The sequence below is a fragment of the Heterodontus francisci genome, chromosome 32, assembly GCF_036365525.1.
Source record: "Heterodontus francisci isolate sHetFra1 chromosome 32, sHetFra1.hap1, whole genome shotgun sequence".
NCBI lineage: Eukaryota > Metazoa > Chordata > Chondrichthyes > Heterodontiformes > Heterodontidae > Heterodontus > Heterodontus francisci.
In genome coordinates this window covers 47,974,563-48,001,567 of record NC_090402.1, presented here as the reverse complement: position 1 = coordinate 48,001,567, position 27,005 = coordinate 47,974,563, and the positions used below count along the sequence as shown (strand labels likewise).

Here is a 27,005-nt window from a genome sequence, read left to right as displayed (position 1 = left end):
ACAGACCTGGTCAGGCCAGTTTAGTCACATGACTAACTGGTTGTTGGTGCTTTTTGAATTTGCACTGCCACAGGGAATTTGAACTCAGAAAGCTTTTTGCTCCTGGACTGAGAACATCTCTCTTCTGCCTGCTCTTAACTCTTTCTCATGGGACTGAAGATCCACTGAAGACATATGAAACTCAAGACAGAAAAGTCTCCTACAGAGAACAAGGTTTAAGAAGAATACTGGGCCCCGATGAAAAGCAAGAATTACCTACAAGCAAGAACTACCTACCAAAAGGACTACAGTGAGCTCGAAGCGCAGTAACAAGAAGCTCTTCTGATATTGCCTCAAACCTCACTACTTTATTTTTTCGTCTGCTCTTTTCTGTCTCTATTTGCATGTATCTATCGCGTATGCATTCTAGCGTGGGGTGCGGTGTGTATCCATAGGCGTTAACCGAATTAGAGTTTAAGTTTTAATAAATTTCAATTATCTTCTTTAAACCTAAGAAGGCTTGTTTGTGCTTCATTTCTTTGCCTTATGATTATGATAATTCTGAGAAGTGTGATGCATTTTGGGAGGACTAAAAAGGCAAGGGAATATACAATGGGTGGTAGGACACTAGGAAGTACAGAGGGTCAGAGGGACCTTGGGGTACTTGTCCATAGATCACCGAAGGCAGCAGCACAGATAGATAAGGTGGTTAGGAAGGTATATGGGATACTTGCCTTTATTAGCTGAGGCATAGAGTGTAAGAGCAGGGAGGTTATGATGGAGCTGTATAAAACGTTAGTTAGAATCATAGAAACATAGAAAATAGGAGCAGGAGTAGGCCATTTGGCCCTTCGAGCCTGCTCCGCCATTCATTATGATCATGGCTGATCATCCAACTCAGTAACCTGTTCCCGCTTTCCCCCCAATATCCTTTGATCCCTTTCGCCCAAGAGCGAGATCTAACTCCTTCTTGAAAACATACAAGGTTTTGGCCTCAACTGCTTTCTGTGGTAGCAAATTCCACAGGCTCACTACTCTCTGGGTGAAGAAATTTCTCCTCATCTCAGTCCTGAAAGGTTTACCCTGTATCCTTAGACTATGATCCCTGGTTCTGGACTCCCCCACCATCGGAAACATCCTTCCTGCATCTATCCTGTCAAGGCCTGTTAGAATTTTATAGGTTTCAGTGAGATCCCCCCTCACTCTTCTGAACTCCAGCGAATATAATCCTAACTGACTCAATCTCTCCTCATACGTCAGTCCCATCATCCTAGGAATCAGTCTGGTAAACCTTCGCTGCACTCCCTCTATAGCAAGAACATCCTTCTTCAGATAAGGAGACCAAAACTGCACACAATATTCCAGGTGTGGCCTCACCAAGGCCCTGTATAATTGCAGCAAGACATCCCTGCTCCTGTACTCAAATCCTCTTGCTATGAAGGCCAACATACCATTTGCCTTTTTTACCTCCTGTTGCACCTGCATACTTACCTTCAGTGACTTGTGTACGAGAAAACCCAGGTCTCGTTCCATATTCCCCTCTCTCAGTTTATAGCTGTTCAGATAATAATCTGCCTTCCTGTTTTTGCTACCAAAGTGGATAACCTCACATTTATCCACATTATACTGCATCTGCCATGCATTTGCCCACTCATTCAACTTGTCCAAATCACCCTGAAGCCCCTCTGCATCCTCCTTACAACTCACCCTCCCACCCAGTTTTGTGTCATCTGCAAATTTGGAGATATTACATTTAGTTCCCTCATCTAAATCATTAATGTATATTGTGAATAGCTGGGGTACCAGCACCGATCCCTGCAGTACCTCACTAGTCACTGCCTGCCATTCGGAAAAAGACCCGTTTATTCCTACTCTTTGTTTCCTGTCTGCCAACCAATTTTCTATCCATCGCAATACACTACCCCCAATCCCAAGCGCTTTAATGTTACACGCTAATCTCTTATGTCGAAAGCCAAATAAACCCACACCCACTGGCTGTCCCTCATCAACACTACTAGTTACATCCTCGAAGAATTCTAGTAGATTTGTCAAGCATGATTTCCCTTTCGTAAATCCATGCTGACTATACGATTCTACCAATTCCAAGTGCTCTGCTATAAAATCTTTGATAATGGACTCTAGAATTTTTCCCACTACTGACGTCAGGCTGACTGGTCTATAATTCCCTGCTTTCTCTCTACCTCCATTTTTAAATAGTGGGGTTACATTAGCTACTCTCCAATCTGTAGGAACTGTTCCAGAGTCTATAGAATCTAGGAAAATAACCACCAATGCATCCACTATTTCTAGGGCCACTTCCTTAAGTACTCTGGGATGTAGACTATCAGGTTCTGGGGATTTATCGGTCTTCAATCCCAGCAATTTCCCCAATGCCATTTCTCTACTAATACTGATTTCCTTCAGTTCCTCTCTCTCACTAAACCCTGTGTTCCCCAACATTTCTGGTATGATACTTGTGTCCTCCTTTGTGAAGACAGAACCAAAGTATGCATTTAGTTGGTCAGCCATTTCTTTGTTCCCCATAATAAATTCCCTTGTTTCTGACTGTAAGGGACCTACATTTGTCTTCATCAATCTTTAGGTCACAGCTGGAGTATTGTGTACAGTGCTGGTCGCCACACTATAGGAAGGATGTGATTGCACTGGAGAGGGTGCAGAGGAGATTCATCAGGATGTTGCCTGGGCTGGAGCATTTCAGCTATGAAGAGAAACTGGATAGGCTAGGGTTGTTTTCCTTAGAGCAGAGAAGGCTGAGGAGAGACCTGATACAGGTATACAAAATTATGAGGGGAGCTATCAATGACCAGGGGGCATAGATTTAAGGTAAGGGGCAGGAGGTTCTCATATCCAGGAACATTGTATGAATTACTCCAGGGGAGAGTCCTTAGTCACCTGACTGACACCACAACCTGACAAGTTTCTACCTTAAAAGGTATCTCTCTTGAGAGAGAGAAAGAGAGAGAGAGGCAGAACAGCCAGAAAAGGTCATTTTCGGCCAGAACAGCTGTGAGACGGTTCCAACTAAGCAGGAGCTCTCCTGATAACATCTTTTAAATACTGCGGCAGGGAAATTGCAAAGTGACTTTGAAGCTCCCCATCTGTGAAAATGAACCAAAGATTTCCACCATCAACTTCAAATTGAGACTTAAACACAAGGAGCCTGCAACACTTCATCCTTTTCCAGACAACAAACATTCATGCCTGCACCATTGAAAGATTTGCTCCCAAAAAGCTTCAAAAGGTTTTCTTAAAATAACGAACTCTTTTACCACAATTGGACTCTAACTGCATTCTATGACTCTATTCTCTATCTTTTTGTGTGCATGTGTGTGTATGTGGGTGTGCGTGTGTGTGTGTGTGTCTGTGTGTACATGAATGTCTGAGTGGGTGAGGTCATGAACATTTTTTGGTTATTGTCTTAAATAAATATTAATCTTTCTTTTTCTAACTTATGAGAAAACCTGTCATTTGTCTATTTATTTGACCCTTAAAAACACTTTGGGACTAAAGCACTATTTTTAAAACACTATCAGTGAAAAGTAGAAGTCACCCACACCATTTCCCACCAGTCCATAATAACATAGTAGCATCCTGAGGCACTTCACAGGAATCAGACAAAATTTGAGACTGAGACATTTAAAGAGATACTGGCCTGAATTTTGTCAGTTTAGTTTAGTTTAGAGATACAGCACTGAAACAGGCCCTTCAGCCCACCGAGTCTGTGCCGACCATCAACCACCCATTTATACTAATCCTACACTAATTCCATATTCCTACCACATCCCCACCTGTCCCTATATTCCCCTACCACCTACCTATACTAGGGGCAATTTCTAATGGCCAATTTACCTATCAACCTGCAAGTCTTTGGCATGTGGGAGGAAACCGGAGCACCCGGAGGAAACCCACGCAGACACAGGGAGAACTTGCAAACTCCACGCAGGCAGTACCCGGAATTGAACCCGGGTCGCTGGAGCTGTGAGGCTGCGGTGCTAACCACTGCGCCGCCCTGTGTCAGCCTGGTGCAGTTCCCAGAAGTGGCACCACAAGTGGGTGCCGTCACTGTATGTCATATGTGCAGCCAGTTGACCACAATCATGAGGCAATCAGGCAATCAGCCAATTACCATAACCGAGGCTCAGGGCCCATCTAATTGCAGGACGGAGGCGGGCTACGAGGCGTTAATGGCGGCATCAGCTGACAACCTTGCTTGTACTGCTGCCTTTCTCAGATGCAGTGACTCTGGAGTGCTGCTGAACTCCTCTGCTGCTGCCATTACTGTTGGCCCCACCATCCACTACTGCCATTACTGCTGGACTCCCCATGCACCCCTGCACCAGGACTGAGAACCCAACAGACAGACTGGGAGCCAGTTGGGATTATCTCTGAGGCAAGACACTGGGTGGCCCCATAGTTTAGTGATAGCTCCCTGTAGTTTCTCCTCCAGGCTACAAGGGAAAGGCGTGAGGTCCTCTTCCCAAGGGATGGATGGAGATCCTCCCACCTGACCAGGCAAGCCTAGATGGAGATCATAGAGGAGGTCAGCAGCCATGGGATCACCCCCGGAACTGGGTCCAGTGCCGCAAGAGTGTCAACGACCTCAAAGTGAGTCCTCCGTATCTATCTCCTCTTTGGGGCTTGCATGTGGCTAAGCGGGAGGGAGTGACCACAAAGGTGGTGGCAAGGGGGTTAAACAGATGCAGGCTGCATCTCAGCGACAGGCCACCTTCTTTCAGAGCCCACATTCATTGCATCCCCTGAGAGCAGATGTGGGGAAGAACCATTTAGGAGACCCCATTAAGGGAACGAGGGGCTGCCACTTGATCTGTTGCTCTATGAGCAAAGTTTAACTGCTTGCAGAAGAAACAGGCCAGTAAACCTGGGAGACATTGAGGACTGGCAGTGGGATCCCTAACATACATCCTCCAATGATGGCAGACTAGGGGGCTCTGGAGCTAGCGGGGGCCCAGGCCTGTCATGAATTCGCGGACAGTGAGAATGGAGTATCAGCACAAGAGAGTGAGGAGACATTATGTTCATGTGTTCTCCACCACACTTCTGGAGATCCACATCACATATGGTTGGCATGAGAAATTCAGAACAACCTAACTCACAAATGTTTGTGTTCTCTCATGCAGGTCATGGCACTTTAGAGGCAAGCGCAGCTGCTAGGACAGGGGGCTGCCATCGACCTCTGAGGAGGAGAAGCAGCAGTCAGATGATGCACCGTCACATTATTCCCCTGCACCCTCCACCAGCGCAGATACTTTCAACTCGGTGGGTATGCACTCGGAATTAGATTCAAGGTCACAAGCTGGTGGGAGAACCACACACGCACCTGAGCAGCTGACAGAGACTGTGACAGACAAGGCCACTGACAGTCAGAGGACTGTGGATGGCCAGGCCCATGTTGAGCCCCAGGCTGATGATGACAGCAAAGGGTATGCTGCAGTTGAAGACAGAGGAAAGGGAACATCTGGCAGAGCTCGCTGTCAGAGGCCATGTGCAGTCATGAGCCAATGATGGAGGAGTCCATCCATGCCATGAGTGCAGCCAAGTCTCAGGTGTGTGAGTGCATGGCTTCCTCCATCGAGAGGCTGGCTACCCTCCCGGACAGCCAGATCCTATAGATGTGCGCAGACCAGCACACCATCACCTTAGCCATGGGATCAACGCTGTAGTAGCCAGGCGAGAGATGGAGTCTGGAGTCTTCTCTAGATTCTCGTTGTTCTCTGGTTAGCAGGGAGGTTCCATTGCGCCTTGAAAGGGAGGAGAGTCTGACCTCCACATCTGGGGGCTCCCCTCAGGGCACTCCCACGTGTGGACAATGGCTCCTCAATTCCTCCACCAGTGACCCTAGCTCCAGTAACTGTGATGACTGAGGAGGCTCCTGCACCTGTCCAGGAATCCCTCAGGCAGCTGGGGCCTTCCAGGTCTCAGGCACCCAGAGGACATCCGCCAAAATCATCCCAGGCCAACAGACAGCCCGTTCAGCAGCCTGCCTCCACCTCAGCTGCCAGCACAGGGGTCGTACTGCTTAGAAAATGCAAAAGCATATAAAGAAGAGCACCTAGACACACTTGGCCTTGTTCCAATTGTGCGAATAAATAGAGGTCAGATTCATTGCTGTAAATGGCTCACGTTCTCAATGCTGCCTTGTGAGATATAACCTTTACCCTTGCTCCCTCAATGGGCTGCCATGTAGACACAGGCCCCCTTTGGTAAGTATCTCAGATGTGCCAGAGCGCATGGTGAAACTGGGCACTGTGTACTGAGGTTTCTCTTTATTCGTTCAGGGGATGTGGGCATCGCTGGCTAGGCCAGCATTTATTGCCCATCCCTAATTGCCCTTAAGAAGGTGGTGGTGAGGTAGGAAGGGGGCAACAGGTGGAATACAGTGAGATTGAGTTCACTTTGAGAGGCTATCATGGTGGCAGGAAGTGGGTTTATCTTTTGCCTCCCTTGTGCGTCTCTCAGCGGCCTCTGGTGCTAGGAAATTAATATCCAGTGCTGCCTGCTCAGTAGCCTCCTCCACATCCTCCTCATCGGATGAGGACTGGCGATCTCTCATACAATCATACTCTCATACATACGATCCTCTTCATACAAGGCCTTCCCCCTCTGCACTGCTAGATTGTGCAGAACACAGCAGACCACCACCATACGTGATACGCTCATGGGGTCATACTGCAGGACTCCACCAGATTGATCGAGGCACCGGAACCTCATCTTCAGCAGCCCAATGTCCTACTCAATGGTTGCTGGGATAGACTCCTGGCAAGTGTTGTATCTCTCCTCTGCTTCAATGCGGGGATTCCTAACAGGGGTCAGTAGCCATGTCATCAATGTCTTTGTCCCTGAGAATCCAACCCTGATAGAGAGTGGGGGGGCTTGAAAAGCTGTGACACCTGGGACTGTCGAAGTATGTAGGTGTCGTGGCTGCTTCCCGGGAAGCGGGCACTCACCTGCAGGAAACACTTTCGGTCACCGCAGATCAGCTGACATTTATTGAATGGATGAATGTTGATGAAGGCGGCTGGCTGCTCCATGGGAGTAGCAGTTGATAACACCTTACACCTAGGGGAAACCCAGCGATCGCCCTGAAGCCGATGGCCCTTTCCGGCTGACTGCCATGGTTGGTCCAGTAATGCACATAATTGCCGGCCCTCTTGAACAGGGCATTGGTCACCTCCTTGATGCAGCGGGGGGCTATTGCCTGGGAGACCCCACACATGTCCCCAGTGGAACCCTGGAAAGAGCCAGACGCATAGAAGTTGAGTGTCATGGTGTTCTACTCAGCCACGGGCACTGGGTATCCACCGAAACTCATACATTGTAGCTGTCCCTGCAGCATGACGTGTAAGTTGGTCAAGGCCTCCTTGGAGAACCGTAGTCTTCGCTGACACTGCCGCTTGGACATTTGCAGGCAGTTGAGGCGAGTCCAGTACACACTCTGGCACGGATAGGTCCTTCTTTGCAAGGCTAGCAGCAGCCCGCTCCCCTATTTGAGCATCACCAGCATGCCCAGCTGGCTCCTGGTCCTCCCTCCCTCTGCCCCTCTGTTGTGCAGCACGGGGGTCCACAAAGACTGGGCATATGAGACCCATGCCAGCTTGTCTCTGCCCCTCCATGTGCTGTCCTTGGAGAGATGATCTTGATCATGCTCTGGGACCTTCCTGTTACTACTCTCCTCTGAAGGCGCGCTAATGCTCCTCTGCACTCACCCTTGCAGAGAGCCCAGCACCACAGGCCAACAATGGCCTTTTTGCCCCCTCTTCTCCTATCCACTGTTTACCATGGCTGCCCTCCCACAGTGACACTGAGGCCTCACCTTGGTGTCGCCATCTATAAACAAGTCAAGGATTTGAAGGCACTTGATCCCCGTGCACATTGACAAAAGTGGAAACCCCCCATAAAATTGCCTTCAGTTCAATGCAAATGCATTCTAACTAGCTGTTCACCAATTCACGAGTCCCACCGCGTTGTGGTGGCAACACCGCCTCGGAGTTTTCCCGCTGCTGATGTCACGACATGTGGTTTCCTGGTGAGCAGGACCACCCCGATTTTACGGCCATCCGCCCCCCTCCACCCCCCACCCCACACCTCCACTCCCACCTTTGCTGGCTAGATAAAATTCTACTTGGACAGGTGTCCAAAACACTGGTCAAAGAAGTCCGTTTTAAGGAACATCTTAATGGAGGAGAGAGAAGTGGAGGGGAAGAGAGGTTTTGGGCGAAATCAGACAGCTGAATGCACGGTTACCAATCGTGAAGAGATTAAAATCGGGAATGTGCAAGAAACCAGAATTGGAGGAGCTCAGAGATCTCCAGGGGTTTGTAGGGCTGCAGCAGGTTAGACAGCAGTGGTTCGATATATGGCCTGCACAGTTAGCTGAGGCAATGAGGCAGTGTCCCAGTAGTACAGGGAGAGCTTCAGCTTCTGACTGCGACTCACAGATCACTGCCAGAAAGCTATTGGATTGGATCAGGTTCAGAGGCTACAGTAATGGATAACAGCTCCAAAACCTCTGCACCCCCCACCAGTCTTCTGTCTGTTTAAAAAAGGGGTGCAAACACCAGTCCCACATATTGGCCTCTTATTTGGACTGTATAGAGTGCAGAAAATCTGATCCCAATCCCAAATCCACCCACTCATCACATTTACATTGGTTGATCATTTGGCCTTGAGAATCATTATCATTTGGTCACCGGTCCTGACATCTCCTTTTGTGAGTCCCTGTCAATTGTTGTCTGATTAATATCTTGTGGGGATTTACTACATTAAAGGCACTATATAAAGGCAAGCTGCTGCTGTTCTTGGGGAGAGGAGAAATCCCTGGTCTCCGCTGGGGAAGTCCTGCTGAAAAGTGCACAGAGTTTCAATGCACCAGGCCTCAGGGCATAGTCGGTCACGTGGCCACTGGCAAGAAGGTAGCTTTATTTTTCTTTCCTAAATTAATTTGGAGTCATCCTCTTGGGCCAGTGTTCGGCAGTGCCCTCTGCTGCTCGGACTCTAGGCAACACCTCAGGCTCCTGCTGACTGATGTGGTCATAGTGGAACGTTACCGCAAGCTACCCAAAACCCACTAAAACACCAGCAGGACAGATGCAGAGAGATCGAGGCTTCCTTGGCCAAAGCAGCAGGCGTCCATGGCCTGAGGTAGCACCCTCAGGAAAGATGGATTATACAGCGAGGAATCACATTTGTGTGTCAGGGTCACAGGAGAAACCTTGAGACCCTGGGCAACAAGAACTTTAGGGATCCAGCCCCACCTCCGCACAACTCCTCCCTCCCCACCTCACATGACCCCACCTAACCAACCTCCTCCCCACACAACACACTGCCTCCGCCCAACTCCTTCTTCCACCCCACTTAACCTCCCTACCTCCGCACAACAACCCCCCGCCTTCGCACAGCCTTCACCGCCTCTGCACAACCTCACACACCCCACACAACCCTCAACCCCCGCACAACACCCCCCTCCACTCCTCACAATCCCCGCCTCCACACAAGCTTCCCTCCACTTTGCACAACCCCCTGCCCCCATCTCCCTCATACTGTATCTCTTCTGTTGCTAATCCAGCTCCCTCACACTGTCACTCAGTAACCCCTCTTCCCCACAGCACTCTGTATTACTGATATTATCTCTACAGACGTTAATCCAGTTCAAACAAACATTGACGCAAAAAAACCAAATCTGTGCCAGAAATGAATCACTGGATTCCCAGCCTGGAAATCGTCTCATTTAACCCGCCTCCACCTACACCTTTACCTTCGTTTTCCGGAGGGATTTTGGGGACAGACTGTAATTTCCTGCGAGGAAGCCTGCGCTCCAGCCGCCTCATGGTTTCCCAGCACAGTGGGTGCTGACAGAGTGCATGATCGCACAAGGTCTCGTCCACGTCTTTGAGGATTTCTCGCACTGCCGCCATGCTCCTTGAAGAAAGAAGTTAAACAAATTACTTCACCTCATCGCTTTTCAGAACTGGGGTGGTTGGACCCTCGTCTGGGGATATATGAAGTGGGTGGGGTCCCTGGTGATCTGTGAGGGCAGAGCTTTTGTGTGTCTGGCATCAGATTGCTGTATCTTTTCTGTACAGGTTGCGTGACTGGAAGGTTATTCCTGTTTCTGTCTGCTAATAAAGAACATTTCCACATATTTTACACTGTTCTCCTTTTGGAACTGAGGGTGGATACAGGATCCCTGAGAGTGTGTCAGAAACAATGATTACAAAGCAATGGACCTTTACTGGGTTGTAATTAATGAATTAATAATCATGCTAGAAAGAATGGGCTTTAATTTAAAACTATTAAGTTTAAACAGCATGTAAGAAAGTTCAGTGCCAGGAGGATTTTGTAAGTCACTATAACCCAGGACTGAATTCGGCGGCGGGCGGAAAAAATGCGGGCCGCACACCAAAGAGCCGCTGCAATTCCGAGCGTGGCGGCTCATTTAAATAGCCGGAGCAGGCCGCCACTCCACCCCCACCCCCAGCCCTGATCACGTGGAGGGGGTGGGCTGTCCGATCCCGGCAATGGCGTCAGCTGCCGGTGCTTCCCATAATTTTATATACCTCTATCATGTCCCCTCTCAGCCTCCTTCACTCCAGGGAAAACAGACCTAGCCTATCTCTCTTTATAACTCAAGCCCTCCAAACCAGGCAACATCCTTGTGAATCTTTGCTGGACCCTCTCTAGCTTAATCACGTCTTTCCTGTAGTGCGGCGACCAGAACTGCACACAGTACTCCAAATGCGGCCTAACCAATGTTACGTACAACTGTAACATAGAACATAGAACATAGAACATTACAGCGCAGAACAGGCCCTTCGGCCCTCGATGTTGCGCCGACCTGTGAAACCATCTGACCTACACTATTCCATTTTCATCCATATGTCTATCCAATGACCACTTAAATGCCCTTAAAGTTGGCGAGTCTACTACTGTTGCAGGCAGGGCGTTCCACGCCCCTACTACTCTCTGAGTAAAGAAACTACCTCTAACATCTGTCCTATATCTATCACCCGTAACATGACGTCCCAACTCTTGTACTCAATGCCTCGGCCGATGAAGGCAAGCATGCCATACGCCTTCTTCACCACTCTGTCGACCTGTGTTGCCACTTTCAGGGAACTATGTACTTGCACCCCCAGGTCTCTCTGCTCAACAACACTCCCCAGGGCCCTGCCATTCACTGTATATGTCCTGCCCTGGTTTAACTTCCCAAAATGCATCACTATGCCCTTGTCTGCGTTAAATTCCATTTGTCAATCCCTTGCCCACTTTCCCAGTTGATCTATATCCTGTTGTAACCTTAGACAACCTTCTTCACTGTCCACTAAACCACCAATTTTGGTGTCATCTGCAAACTTACTAATCATGCCCCCTACATTCTCATCCAAGTCATTAATATATATGACAAACAACAGAGGGCCAAGCACCGATCCCTGTGGCACACCACTGGTCACCGGCCTCCAATCTGAAAAACAACTCTCCACTACCACCCTCTGCCTCCTATCACCAAGCCAATTTTGTATCCAATTTGCTAGCTCACCCTGGATCCCATATGTTCGAACCTTCCGGACCAGCCTACCATGTGGGTCCTTGTCAAAGGCCTTGCTAAAGTCTGTGTAGACAACGTCCACCGCCCTGCCCTCGTCAATCCTCTCAGTCACCTCCTCAAAAAACTCAATCAAATTTGTGAGACATGATTTCCCATGCACAAAACCATGCTGACTATCCCTAATCAGACCTTGCCTTTCCAAATGCATATAAATCCTGTCTCTCAGAATCCCTTCCAATAACTTTCCCACCACTGATGTAAGGCTCACTGGCCTGTAGTTCCCTGGCTTATCCCTGCTGCCCTTCTTAAATAAAGGCACAACATTAGCTATCCTTCAGTCTTCCGGTACCTCACCCATGGCTAACGATGATACAAAAATCTCTGCCTGGGCACCAGCAATCTCCTCCCTTGCTTCCCATAGCATCCTAGGATACACCTGGTCAGGCCTTGGGGATTTATCACCTTAATGCGCTTCAAAACCTCCAACACCTCCTCCTTTGTAATGTTGATATGCTTCAGGATATCGGTGTTCCCTCCATTGAACTCACTAGCTTCCATGACCTTCTCCATGGTAAATACAGACAAAAAGTATTCATTTAAGACATCGCTCATTTCCCGTGGTTCCACACATAGATTACCACACTGATCTTTAAGGGGACCTACTCTCTCCCTAGCTACCCTTTTACTCTTAATATACCGATAGAATCTTTTAGGATTCTCCTTTATCTTATCTGCTAGGGAAATCTCATGGCCCCTGTTCGCCCTCCTAATTTCCTTCTTAAGTGTACTCCTACATCCCCTATACTCCTCGAGGGACTCGCTTGATCCCAGCTGCCTATACCTGACATATGCCTCCTTCTTTGTCCTGACCAGACCCTCAATATCCCTCATCAACCAAGGTTCCCTAAACTTGCCAGCCTTGCCCTTCAATCTAACAGGAACATGCCGGCCCTGAACTCTTCCTATCTCACTTTTAAAAGCCTCCCACTTGCCAGACGTCCCTTTACCTGTAAACAGCCTCTCCCATTCAACTTTTGAGAGTTCCTGTCTGATGTCCTAATCTTATAGCGTGTGGAACTGTAAGAATCCCAACACGTGTATTTACCAGTGAAGGTAGACCATGGTAGAGAACCCCTAGCAGATTTCTCAACTAGTACGTCAAGGAAAGGGAGCTCATTTGACTGCTCCATTTCAAAGGTGAATTTGAGCGCAGGATGGAGCCTAGTAAGAAATGTAAGGAAATTGTTACACGCAGCTGCGGATTCAAATATAGCAAACGTATCATCTACATATCGGAAATATGCAAGAGGTAGGAGGTTAGGTGTCATTCCCTCGAAGACTCGTTTCTCATGGAACCCAACAAAGATGTTTGAGAGAGCTGGGCCTAGAGGGGATCCATGGCAATACCATCTATTTGGGCGTACATGGTGTTGTTAAAATTGAACTCAACTGCGTGAGCTGCCAAGTTCATAAGTTCAATAAATACTGATTCACGCAATGGTGGAGGGTCTAGACTGACGTGATATATTCATTGAACTTAAGAACTTGGCAACTTGCGCAGCTGAGTTCAGTTTTAATGACACCACGTGACAAACCCCTCCCCATCTGTGGTTTTAAGCTGGTGTTTTTCTCTGCAGCAGAGGAGAAGCAACTGGACTCTGACATGTGCAGCCCCTAAGTGGGGGGTCCCGCTCTCTCTCTCTCTGTCTCTCTCCATTCCAGCTTGAAAGCTTTCGAATCCTGCTTGTTGAATGACCACCTTTGCATACTCTGGCTACAATCTGAAAGCCATTGGAGGAAATCAACCGCATCGCTATCTCCAAGAGACTCACTGAACCAGTCATCTACCTCTTCAAACGAAAAGCCTCAGGACCACTGAATTTAGCTAGAAGCCAGCCAAATCACCAATCTTCATAGCCTGTATACCTTTTTTATGGACTCTAACTCAACCAATCTACCTTTCTCCACTCTGTAATCTATTTGTGTGTGTGTAAACCTCTCGTGTGTGTGTGAGAGTGAAAGTTGATGCACTGTTCATTATTTTATTGGTTCGGTTTAGGTACAATAAAGTTAACCTCTTTCTTTGTTAACCCAAGAAAACCTGTCCAATTGGTTCTTGTTATGATCATAGCAAGTAAATAATCAAACACCTACTGAATTGGCCAATACATCCACTTTAAGAAAGAATTAAATCTGTTGTGGTCAAACAAGGAGAGGGAAAAGAGGGAAGCCCTTCGACCACTCCTCATTTGATGGTAATGCATGCAATTAGAAAGGCAGTCATATGCAGACACAGTCTTACCCAATGACATCAAGTGGCTGAAGCAGAGCCTTGGCTTTTATCGTCGCCCCATGAACTGCCACTTGGACAACAGTCAGCAGCTCCTCCAATCACCTTCCGCATTCGAAGGACATCCCATTATACCTCATCAAATGCTGAAACATGATTGGCTGAAAGTTCCTATTCCTCATATAGGGTAATGTCACATCTGATATCACAGACTGGGCATGGCTTCCAATTGGTTAATCAGGACATTTGGAGGGGAAACAGCAAAAGGGCAGCAGGAATACAGTCCAACAAAATCTGCTGAATCCCACCCTTTCAAAAATGTGGAAAGTATTGAACTTGAAAATTAATTTAAATATAAGTACAAAAAATAGAGTTGAAATATAAAGTTCCTTGACGGCAGACTGATTAGCAGCTGGGTGCTCCAGTGCAAAAAAGTGAATTAAATCACAATCTAACCACCAGTCAGATAATCCCAAATACAAAATAAAGAATGACTTGCATTTATATAGTGCTTTTCAAAGTTCTTTGCAGCCACTGAAGTGCATGTATGAAGTGCAGTCACTGATGTAATATAGAAAACATGCCAGCCAAAATTGCAAACAGTGAGGTCTCATCAATGAGATAATAACTAGATAATTTGTTTCAGTGATGTTGGTTAAGAGATTTGATTGGGAAGCTTTCTGATTCCCACCCATTTATTGAGACTGCGCTACTGATGTTTGTGTAGAGCAGTTTGATCCAATTGTGGATTCCCTCCCCAAACCCCATTTTGGAGAGCACGTCCATCATGTAGGTGTGCGGTAGCCTGTCAAAAACCTCTCCAGGTCCTGATGGACTTCATCCTAGGGTCTTAAAAGAAGTGGGTAGTGAGATAATTGATGCGTTAGTTTTAATTTTCCAAAATTCTCTAGATTCGGGGAAGGTTCCGTTAGATTGGAAAATAGTGTATGTAACTCCTTTATTCAAAAAGGGAGGGAGACGAAAAGCAGGAAACTACAGGCCAGTTAGCTTAACATCTGTCTTAGGGAAAATGTTAGAAGCTATTATTAAAGACGTTATAGCAGGGCATTTAGAAACATTCAACGTAATCAGGCAGAGTCAACATGGTTTTGTGAAAGGGAAATCATGTTTAATCAATTTATTGGAGTTCTTTGAGGGAGTTACATGTGCTGTGCATAAAGGGGAACTGGTGGTTCTATTGTACTTAGATTTCCAGATGGCCACATCAAAGGACATTGCAGAAAATAAAAGCTCATGGTGTAGGGGGTAACACATTGGCATGGATATAAGATTAGCTAGCTAACAGGAAACAGAGGGTAGGCATAAATGGGTCATTTTCTGGTTGGCAAGGTGTAACAAGTTGTGTGTCATAGGGATCTGTGCTGGGGCCTCAACTTTTTACAATTTATATAAATGACTTAGATGAAGGGACCAAAGATATGGTTGCTAAATTTGTTGATGGTAGGATATCGATAGATAGGAAAGTAACTGGTGAAGAGGACATAAGGGGACTACAAAGGGATATAGATAGGTTATGTGAGCGGGCAAAGACCTGGCAAATGGAGTATAATGTTGGAAAGTGGGAAATTGTCCACTTTGGCAGGAAGAATAAAAAAGAAGCATATTATCTAAATGGTGAGAGATTGCAGAGCTCTGAGATGCACAGGGATCTGGGTGTCCTAGTGCATGAATTGCAAAAGGTTAGTATGCAGGTACAGCACATAATTAGGAAAGCTAATAGAATGTTATGGTTTGTCGCGAGGGGAATTGAATACAAAAGTAAGGAGGTTGTGCTTCAGCTATACAGGGCATTGGTGAGACCACATCTGGAGTACTGTGTACAGTACTGGTCTCCTTATTTAAGGAAGGATGTAAATGCATTGGAGGCAGTACAGAGAAGGTTTACTAGACTAATACCTGGAATGGGTGGACTGTCTTACGAGGAAAGATTGGACAGGCTAGATTTGTATCTGCTGGAATTTAGACGAGTAAGAGGTGACTTGATTGAAATGTATAAGATCCTGAGGGGTCTTGACAGGGTGGATGTGGAAAGGATGTTTCCCCTTGTGGGAGAATCTCAAACTAGGGGTCACTGTTTAAAAATAAGGGGTCGCCCATTTAAGACAGAGATGAGGAGAAATGTTTTCTCTCAGAGGGTCGTGAGTCTTTGGAAATCTCTTCCTCAAAAGACGTTGGAAGCAGTGCCTTTGAATATTTTTAAGGCAGAGGTAGATAGATTCTTGATAAGCAAGGGAGTGGAAGGTTATTGGGGGTAGGTGGAAATGTGGAGTCATCAGTTCAGCCATGAACTTATTGAATAGTGGAGCAGGCTCAAAGGGCCGAGTGGCCTATTCCCACTCCCAGTTCATATGTTCGTAAGCTGATGAGGCAGGTGTCCACCTCCCGTCCCGTACATAGGCGATCGTATCCCTGAGTAGCGTGAGGCTATTGGAGATCTTCCTGCCGGGTACAGAGCAGGTCGGGTCAGGGTGGATCACCAACTCCAGATCAAACTTGACCCGACTGGCAATGACTTTGGACAGAATCTTGTAGTCTACATGAAGCAGTGAGCTGGGCCGCCAATTTCTGATTTCCTCCCTCTTCCCCTTCCACTTGTAGATGAAGGTGATGATGCCTTTTCTCATGGATTTAGACATGCTGCCGCCAGAAGCAAACTCTCATACACTTCTAGCAGGTCTGGGCTGATTAGCCCCACACAAATACAACTCGACTGGTAAGCTGTCGCTTCCCCGGGTGTTTTACTCGTCTCTTTGTCAGCCCATCCAGAGTTAGCGATTTGTTCAGACTCTCCTACATGCTATCATCTAAGACCTCCATGATAGATGACAGGAAGGACTGGGAGGCCGTGCTGTCCGTGGGCTTCACGTCGTACAGCCCAGCATAAAAGGATTTGCTAATCCTTAGTATGCCAGACTGCAATGATGTTACCAAGCCATCCTCTTCCTTCAGGCTGCTGATCACAGAGCTCTCTATGTGTACCTTTTGGAAGAAACAACGTGAGCACATCTCATCGTATTCAATGGAGCGGACTCTGGACCGGAAGATGATCTTGGAGGCCTCTATGGCAAAGACCAAGGCCTGCTGGCTCTTCACCTCATGGACATCCTCTTTGACCTCAACCCCCATTGACTGCAGCAGGAGCCGATTCTGTATGCTTTTCTGGAGTTGGGACATTTTCTTCTGTCTCTCTCTTGTCCTCTGAACACCTTTGAAGATGAAGAACCTCTTGACGTTTGCCTTGATTGCTTCCCACCAGCGCACCGGAGACTCAAAGAGGGATTTCATGGTTCTCCAACCTTTGTAATCCCCTTTGAGTTCTTCAATGATCTTTGGAGTCAGCAGTTTTACATTCAGCTTCCATTTCCCCCTGCCAACCTGCTGGACATCCTGTAGGTGACAGTCAGCCAGTAGGAGGCGGTGGTCAGACAAAAACACAGGCTTGACGTTGGTGGATCTGACCGTGAAAGGATGGGTTCACAAACAGGTGAACGTGCAGACCCATCCGGTCTTGACCAGGTATATCTCCGCTGCGCTCTGTCTGCAGGGTTGCTGAAATACCTTGCAGCTTGGCATCTTTTACTGTTTCCCTCAGGTGTCTGGACGTGGTGTCCAGTCTGCTGACGTCTCTGCCAGATCGTCCAGTTGCATCAATGATGAAGTTGAAGTCACTGCCTAGAGTGACCTGCCTGGATGTCGCCAGCAGCAGTGGGAGCTGCTGGAGGACGGTCAGGCGCTTGCTGTTTTGAGCCGGGATGTACACATTGATTAACCAGAGTGGAGCGTTTTGGTACATTACGTCTGCTACGAGGAAGCGACCATCCACCACCTCCTTACCCTCAGAGATGGTGAAGTTGCTTCCCCGCAGCAGAATACCCAGGCTGGAGGAACGGGAATCGTTTCCCCCTGACCAGATCGATGGCCCCTGGGACCACCATCGCAACCATTACCTGTAGGTGCTGAGGTGTGGAATCCCACACTCCAGCAGAAATGGTGGGTCGGCTTTGACCTTGGCAAGGTAGCCCAAGGTCGAAACACATCGCGTAGTGGATTTAACGCTACGCACCTTAATGGAAACAATCTTTAAACCCATTTAAAGCTGGATGTTGCTTACCACTCCAGGTGCCCCTACTAGTCCCAGTCCTTGGGTGTTCTCCTGCATACCCATAGTGTGTGTAAGATGGATTTTCCTCACTGGGGGCAGAATTGCTGGTTTCCTTTGCAGCACTAGGCGCGTTCACCTTTCCTTCCTCCAGCCTTTCCTTGGACCTTGCCGCCTGTGCATAACCGAGGCAGCGCTTGGAGCAGGTCTTGTAGAGATGGCCTGCTCCACCACACAGGTTGCAGCACTTACTCTGATTACAGTCCTTTGTCTGGTGGCCTTCCTGTTTGCAGTTCTTGCTGACGACTGTGCTACAGTTGGCTGCCACATGACCAGCTTTGCCACAGGTACAACAAACTCTGGGCTGCCCCGCATAGACCAAGAAGCCTCGACTTCCCCTGATAGCGAAGCTGGAGGGAGGATGAAGGCTGGCTCCATTGATGTTCACCTTCAAGGTCACCTTGACCTGCTGCTTGCTGGTCCAAATCCCAAATGGGTCCTTGACCTCGGTTCTGCTCCCGGTCATCTCAACGTACCAGGCGAGGAAAGTGAGCACATCCATGACAGGGACATGGGGGTTGCAGAGGTGGATTGTCACCACCCGGTTCTGTTGCGACGGCAGTGTAAAGAGCGGTTCCGCTGTGAGGATGGACAGCAACGCCTGGTTTCCTCTCTCCTTGAGCATGCATCCCACAATCTTGAACGTCACATCAAAATAGCCGCTGCTAGGGAAGGCCTTCAGGAAGAAGATGTCCGCAGGTTGGAATCCACAGCATTCAATCAGGATTTTGTTCATGAAGAAGGCACGGTCGATGGGTGCACCTCCTTCGCTATCTTTCACCGTCACCCTAACGGTGTTACGCACCCCCCTGGCCTGGAGCTCCGGTGTTGGTTGCAGCCATTTTTTGCTTGAAGCTTTCCCAGGACAGGCACTAAGATCCCAACCAACAGAAAAACAACAACCACGGTAGATCTCCAAGTCTAACGGGTGAAAACTGCACTGAAACTCCTCCCAAAAAACAAAAGAGAAAACAGCTTGTCATCTATAACTTACTGTCTCAGAGATGAGAGTGTGACCACTAAGTCAAAGCAAGAATCAACAGCTCACTTCCCCAGTTTGCAGCCACCCTTCAAACAATTTGCTAAATATAACCAGAGAGTATATTGGGACCTTGCATTTGTGATGCTATTATTGCCCAGTAACCTCAGGTTTCTATATATTTAATCAGAGTTAATTGCATCAGAAACAAGTTAAAATCAGTCAAGTACCAGATTCTGAAAAGACTTCCCATACTTGATATGCAAGCTACTAAGCAAAGTGGCCAAATGTGTGAGTCACTGGAGGGCACCTGTGGAAGCCCACGCGGGCCAGGAGTGAATGCCTTCACATAGGAGAGGAAAGTTTTTAAAAATTCATTCATGGGATGTGGGCGTCTCTTGCCAGGCCCGCATTTATTGCCCATCCCTAATGGCCCTTGAGAAGGTGGTGGTGAGCTGCCTTCTTGAACTGCTGCAGTCCATGTGGGGTAGGTACACCCACAGTGCTGTTAGGAAGGGAGTTCCAGGATTTTGACCCAGCGACAGGGAAGGAATGGCGATATAGTTCCAAGTCAGGATGGTGTGTGACTTGGAGGGGAACTTGCAGGTGGTGGTGTTCCCATGCATTTGCTGCCCTTGTCCTTCTAGTTGGTAGAGGTCGCAGGTTTGGAAAGTGTTGTCTAAGGAGCCTTGGTGCGTTGCTGCAGTGCATCTTGTAGACGGTACACACTGCTGCCACTGTGCGTCGGTGGTGGAGGGAGTGAATGTTTGTAGATGGGGTGCCAATCAAGCGGGCTGCTTTGTCCTGGATGGTGTCGAGCTTCTTGAGTGTTGTTGGAGCTGCACCCATCCAGGCAAGTGGAGAGTATTCCATCACACTCCTGACTTGTGCCTTGTAGATGGTGGACTCCTGCTCACTCACAACTGTACCTTTTTAATGAGGCTCGAGCACAAAATCTAAGCTAACACTACAGTGCAGTGGTGAGAGAATGCTGCATTGGCGGAGGTACCATCTTTCAGATAAAACGACCTTCTCTTTCAGAAGGATGTAAAAGATCTCGGGGCACTATTACAAAGAGCAGAGGAGTTCTCTCTAATATCCAAGACCAATATTTATTCCTCAACCAAGATCACTAAAATAGATCAGAAAGTGCTGGAAATACTCAGCAGGTCTGGCAACATCTGTGGAGAGAGAAACAGAGTTAATATTTCAGGTCAGCGACCCTGCAAAGGGTCGCAGACCTGAAACATTAACCCTATTTCTTAAATTTAGCAACCATACGTTTGGTCCTTTCATCCAAGTCATTGATACAAATTGTAAATAGTTGAGGTCCCAGCACCAATCCCTGTGCCACTTCACTCATTACAGCTTGCCAACCCAAAGAAGACCCACTTATCTCTCTGCTTCCTGTTAGCTAACCAATTCTTTATCCATGCTGATATGTTACCCGACCAGCCCCCCCGCCCCCCCCCCCCCACACCATGTGCTCTTAACTTGTGTAGCAGTGCTGTGAGGAACTGCTATCTGGGAGCTTGCTGTGCACAAATGCAGCATTTTCTACATTACAACGGCTGCTACTCTTTGGCTGTAAAGCGCTTTGGGACGTCCTGAGTTTGTGAAAGGTGCTATAGAAATGCAAGTTTCCTTTCACATCTGGTGGGCCTGGGGGAAACTGAAGTGTTTCATCAACAGCCGGAACCTAATTTTAATTTGATTTGTCAAGTTTCCTTTAAATTTTTGATTTCTGTTAGTGTTTATTAGTGGTGCCCCTTTTCGAATTGACAAGAACTCCTGTCAATCGTAAAAATAACAGTTAGAAATGTAAGTTCTTTATTTGAGTGCAACAAGAAGGTTGCTTCTACCGTATATTAGTTCCCAGTGTTTACTTGTAACAAAAAGCCCATCTCCAGCGGGGGTGGGAAGCAAATTAAAAATGCAAGCAGCAGCTGATGAGAGACACAAATAGTTCAGTGAATACCGCTGTTGGTTTATTAAACAAAACTTACTGCACATACATCCGACAGAATAAAATAAGTTTACCTGGCACACTGTTCAGTCCCCGGGGACAGCCGTGTCCGTGTCCCAGAGCCCCCGACACATTCTCCAGGAGTTGCCCCTGTCAAAACTGTTACAAGCACCGTTGCTTAGCGACATAGGACGCGTTCCTCAGCACGTTCGAGTTCAGAGTTCACCATGTTCATTGTGGCAGCGACTTTCTCTCCGAGTAAAGAGGCAGAAGACATGAGCGCCATCAGGGGATCTCTTCTCTGGGGCACTTGGACAGCCCCTTCACAGTGCATTACTCAACACCTCAGCAGTGGACTGACTCGCTGCTTGTCAACCACAGCTCAGTTGGTAGCATTTTCACTTCTCAATTCTGAAGGTTATGGGTTCAGTTTCACCCCAGGATTTAAACACAAAAATCTAAGCTGACATTCCAGTGTTGTACTAAGGAGTACTGTACTGTCTTTCAGGTGCAATGTTAAACTGAGGCCCATCTGCCCTCTCAGGTGGATGTAAAGGATCCCATGATGCTATTTGGAAGGTGAACAGTGAAGTTATCCCATGATCCTGTCCAATATTAATCTCTCAATAAACATCACCAAATATCTGGTCATTATCACTTTGTTGACTGTGGGAGCTTGCTGTGTGCAAATTGGCTGCTTGGCTTCCTGCATTACAATAGTGACTATATTTCAAAAAGTACTTAATTGGCTGTAAAGGGTTTGGGACATCCTCAGATCATGAAAGATACTGTACACATGCAAGTTTTTTTGTGTGGAATGCTAGGGCAACCCCCCACCAGTCCATTCTCACCAGGGCATCACTTCAACAGGGGATCATTTCACAAGGACATCTTCTTATTAAAGCACCTGGTCAACCTCTTACCCGGACATCTTCACTTAGGTATTTCCACTAATTATGGAATCAGGGCACCAGATTCTCATCAGGGTATCAGTGCATGTAGGTGCATCAAGTCACTGGGCCACCAGGACACCATCTGACGATAAGGTCTTCACCTCACTAAGGATTGAAGTTCACCTATTCTACCACCACAGTATCTTTCACCAGGACATTGAAACATTCCTGGACAAGAGCATCTAACTCCTCTCATTGTGGTACCATCTCACCAGAGCACGAAGTTACCAGGGTGTTTCCTCACTGGGGCATCAGCATACCCCCTTACTGGGCTGCCAAGGCAACCTTTTATTTGCACTCTCTCACTAGGACATTAAGGTATTCCCTCACTGGAAACTGTGCACTCCTCACTGTGCCATCCCTTCACCAGGACATTAAAATATTTACTCATTGGCATGTTGGGGTTTCCCCTTGCTGGGGCATTTAGTCATTGGTGCAATTTCTTCCACCTTTGCTCTAGGTTTAAATGTCCCAGATTTTCTAAGCATTCCATACTGCATCCATTATGGCATAAGTGTATTGCCTCACTGCAGCACTTGGGCAATCCCAGTCAGGGGCTAATACAGCTACCAGTGAGTGAGGACCCCCAGTAAGGATCAGCACTGGGTAGAGAATATTTGTTGTGATCTGGAATGCACTGCCTAGAAGGTTGATGGAAGCAGATTCAATGGTAACTGTCAAGATACTGTTTTTTTGGGGGTGAAAACTCAACCATCAGCGGTTCCATGACTGATTCAGACATTCATTGCTTGATCCATATTAAGCACCGTCATGGCTCAGTAAAATCTTCAGCTCCCTCTCTAGAATTATTCTGGAGGAAAATGACAACCCACAGCTCCTTTTCACCATGTTAAATCACCTCCTCAAACATTTTTCTCTGTCCCATCTGTCATGTAGGCCCCCACCTGCCAAGAATGAGGCACATTAATTTTGCCACATGGACATTAAATTTCAAATTGTTGCTGGGAAGAAGGAATTACAAGGAATTGCCAGGCCCCTGGCTGGAAAGACATTTTTGCATATTAGCAGACAGTGTTGGAACAAAGTAGCTATCCCCTGCTCCCATACAATACACAGAACAGACCTGGTCAAACCAGTCAGCCATGTGACCAACCTGCTGGCCAACTTGGGGAGATTTAAGTTGTAGAGACAGTGTTTGAACTGGCAGAAAGCTGAATGCTCCTGGACTGAAGAAGACCTCCTCTCTCCTGTCTGCTCCCGTCTCTTTCTCACAGAACTGAAACCCACTGAAGACACATGAACCCCAAGAGAGAAAAGTCTCCGACAGTGAACAAGGTTTAAAAAGAATACTGGGCCCCAATGAAAAGCAAGATCAACCTACAAAAGGACCCTACAGTGAGCTCGAAGAACCGTAACAAATTCTTCAGATATTGCCTCAAACCTTTCCACTTTATTTTTTCTTCTACTCTTTTCTGTCTCTATTTGCATGTGCGTATTGCTTTTAAGTTTAAGTTTTAATAAATTTCAATCTTGCTTCTTTAAACATAAGAAAACCTGTGTGTGCTCATTTATTTGCCTTATAATTCGAAAGTGGTGAACAAGAATTCCCCAAGGGGGAGCTAAAACACAGTGTGTTTAAAAATAAAACTCTGTTACAGTAAGACCAGGTGAAGGCAGAAAGAGACCCGTAGACCTCTTTCTTACCTGGTCGTAACACATCCAACCTCACCTTCAGATTCAAGTGCGGATTTATCTGTTTGATGCATGTGGTTGCCTCTGCTGTTTTCTCCCAAGCTGTTCCTGAACTCCTCCAAACACCCACCTAAGCCTATCTCCAAACTTACGCCACTCTGCAGTTTCTCTTCCACCTGCCTTATCCAATCTCATCTCTTCCATTTCTATCTTCTGTTGCCTTGATCTCCCGATTACTCAATTACCTTATCCCTGCTGACATAAATAATTCTTTTGTTCAGGCAGTCCCTTGGCCTACAAAAACAGCCAACAGCTCTGTCCAAAAAATTACTAACTACAAACCTCCCTAAAGGTGTTTGAAACAGTCTTAGTCACCCACCTTTCTGCCTAATATAAAAGCAAAATACTGCGGATGCTGGAAATCTGAAATAAAAACAAGAAATGCTGGAACCACTCAGCAGGTCTGGCAGCATCTGTGAAAAGAGAAGCAGAGTTAACGTTTCGGGTCAGTGACCCTTCTTCGGAACTGACAAATATTAGAAAAGTCACAGGTTATAAGTAGGTGAGGTGGGGGTGGGGCAAGAGATAACAAAGGAGGTCGAGATTGGACCAGGCCACATAGCTGACCAAAAGGTCACGGAGCAAAGGCAAACAATATGTTAATGGTGTGTTGAAAGACAAAGCATTAGTACAGATTTAGGTGTTAATACACTGAATATTGAACAGCAGCAAGTGCAAACCTGAAAAAAAACAGTGGGTAAGCAAACTGAACAAACTAAGATGAAATGAAATAAATGCAAAAAAAAGGTTGTAAAATATGTAAAAAAAAATGAAAAAATAACTAAAAATGAAAGTAAAATGGGGGGCTGTCATGCTCTGAAATTATTGAACTCAATGTTCAGTCTGGCAGGCTGTAGTGTGCCTAATCGGTAGATGAGATGCTGTTCCTCAAGCTTGCGTTGATGTTCACTGGAACACTGCAGCAATCCCAGGACAGTGATGTGAACATGAGAGCGGGGGGGGGTGTTGAAATGGCAAGCAACCGGAAGCTCAGGGTCCTGCTTGCGGATTGAGCGGAGATGTTCCGCAAAGCAGTCACCCAGTCTGCGCTTGGTCTCCCCAATGTAGAGGAGACCACACTGTGAGCAGCGAATACAGTATACTACATTGAAAGAAGTACAAGTAAATCGCTGCTTCACCTGAAAGGAGTGTTTGGGGCCTGGGATAGTGAGGAGAGAGGAGGTAAATGGGCAGGTATTACACCTCCTACGATTGCAGGGGAAGGTGCCATGGGACGGGGATGAGGTGGTGGGGGTAATGGAGGAGTGGACCAGGGTGTCGCGGAGGGAACGATCCCTTCGGAATGCTGACAGGGGAAGGGAGGGGAAGATGCGACTGGTAGTGGCATCACGCTGGAGGTGGCGAAAATGGCGGAGGATGATCCTTTGGATATGGAGGCTGGTGGGATGAAAAGTGAGGACAAAGGGAACCCTGTCACGGTTCTGGGAGGGAGGGGAAGGGGTGAGGGTAGAGGTGCGGGGAATGGGTCGGACACGGTTGAGGGCCCTGTCAACCACAGTGGGGGGAAATCCTCGGTTGAGGAAAAAGGAGGTCATATCAGAAGCACCGTCATGGAAGGTAGCATCATCAGAGCAGATGCGTCGGAGACGGAGAAACTGGGAGAATGGAATGGAGTCCTTGCAGGAGGTAGGGTGTGAAGAAGTGTAGTCGAGGTAGCTGTGGGAGTCGGTGGGCTTATAATGGATATTAGTAGACAACCTATCCCCAGAGATGGAGACAGTGAAGTCGAGGAAGGGAAGGGAAGTGTCAGAGATGGACCATGTAAAGGTGAGAGAAGGGTGGAAATTGGAAGCAAAGTTGATAAAGTTTTCCAGTTCGGGGCGGGAGCAGGAAACGGCACCGATACAGTCATCAATGTACCGGAAAAAGAGTTGGGGGAGGGGGCCTGAGTAGGACTGGAACAAAGGATGCTCGACATATCCCACAAAAAGACAGGCATAACTAGGACCCATGCGGGTACCCATAGCGACACCTTTTACTTGAAGGAAGTGCGTGGAGTTGTAGGAGAAGTTGTTCAATGTGAGAACAAGTTCAGCCAGGTGGAGGAGGGTGGTGGTGGATGGGGATTGGTCGGGCCTCTGTTCCAGGAAGAAGCGGAGAGCCCTCAAACCATCCTGGTGGGGGATGGAGGTGTAGAGCGATTGGACGTCCATAGTGAAGAGGAGGCGGTTGGGACCATGAAACTGGAAATTGTCAAAATGACGTAGGGCGTCAGAAGAGTCACGGATGTAGGTGGGAAGAGACTGGACCAGCGGAGAAAAGATAGAGTCTAGATAGGAAGAAATAAGTTCAGTGGGGCAGGAGCAAGCTTACACAATGGGTCTGCCAGGACAGTCCCGTTTGTGGATTTTGGGAAGGAGGTAGAAGCGGGTTGTGGGACTATGAGGTTGGAAGCTGTCGAGGGAAGATCTCCAGAGGAGATGAGGTCAGTGACAGTCCTTTGGATGGTGGCTTGATGTTCGGTGGTGGGGTCATGGTCCAGAGGGAGGTAGGAAGAAGTGATGTGAGTTGGCGTTGAGCTTCTGCAAGGTAGAGGTCGGTATGCCATACGACAACAGCACCACCCTTGTCTGCAGGTTTTCTTTTTTACATTTTTTACAACCTTTTTTTTGCATTTATTTCATTTCATCTTAGTTTGTTCAGTTTGCTTACCCACTGTTTTTTTTCAGGTTTGCACTTGCTGCTGTTCAATATTCAGTGTATTAACACCTAGTCTGTACTAATGCTTTGTCTTTCAACACACCATTAACATATTGTTTGCCTTTGCTCCGTGACCTTTTGGTCAGCTATGTGGCCTGGTCCAATCTCGACCTCCTTTGTTATCTCTTGTCCCACCCCCACCTCACTTGCTTATAACCTGTGACTTTTCTAATATTTGTCAGTTCCGAAGAAGGGTCACTGACCCGAAACGTTAACTCTGCTTCTCTTTTCACAGATGCTGCCAGACCTGCTGAGTGGTTCCAGCATTTCTTGTTTTTATTTCACCTTTCTGCCTATCTGTGCCAAAGTTTCCTGCTCTAGTCCCTGCAGTCGGGCTTCTGACCTTCTCACACATGGTCAGTCACAAATAACATCTACTGTGACTGGTACATTACCATTCCTTGACCTCTCCACAGCACTCCTCTGATGACGGAATCGATTTCCTGTAATGGGGGTATCAAGTCAAGGGTAAGCTATAAAATTAGAGCTAGGGTATTTAGGAGGAAAATTAAAAAGCATTTTTTTACCCAAAGGGTAGTAGAAATCTGGAATTCTCTCCCCCAAAAGGTGTTGGATGCTGGGACAACTGGAGCTTTCAAGACTGTAATCACAGATTCCTGTTAGGTAAGGATATCGGGGG

General features: G+C 47.3%; 1 protein-coding gene across 1 annotated transcript in view; it reads right to left on the bottom strand.

The window, feature by feature from the left end:
• LOC137347477 (uncharacterized) overlaps nucleotides 1–26,720 on the bottom strand; it is an 85,922-nt gene extending 59,202 nt beyond the window's left edge. The window contains exons 1-3 of the mRNA XM_068011923.1: nucleotides 26,651–26,720; nucleotides 21,053–21,155; nucleotides 9,773–9,936 (exon numbers count right to left, since the gene is read on the bottom strand). Coding sequence (XP_067868024.1) covers nucleotides 9,773–9,936; nucleotides 21,053–21,155; nucleotides 26,651–26,720 — 337 coding nt within the window. The remainder of the gene's footprint in view (nucleotides 1–9,772; nucleotides 9,937–21,052; nucleotides 21,156–26,650) is intronic.
• Nucleotides 26,721–27,005: the final 285 nt, after the last annotated feature.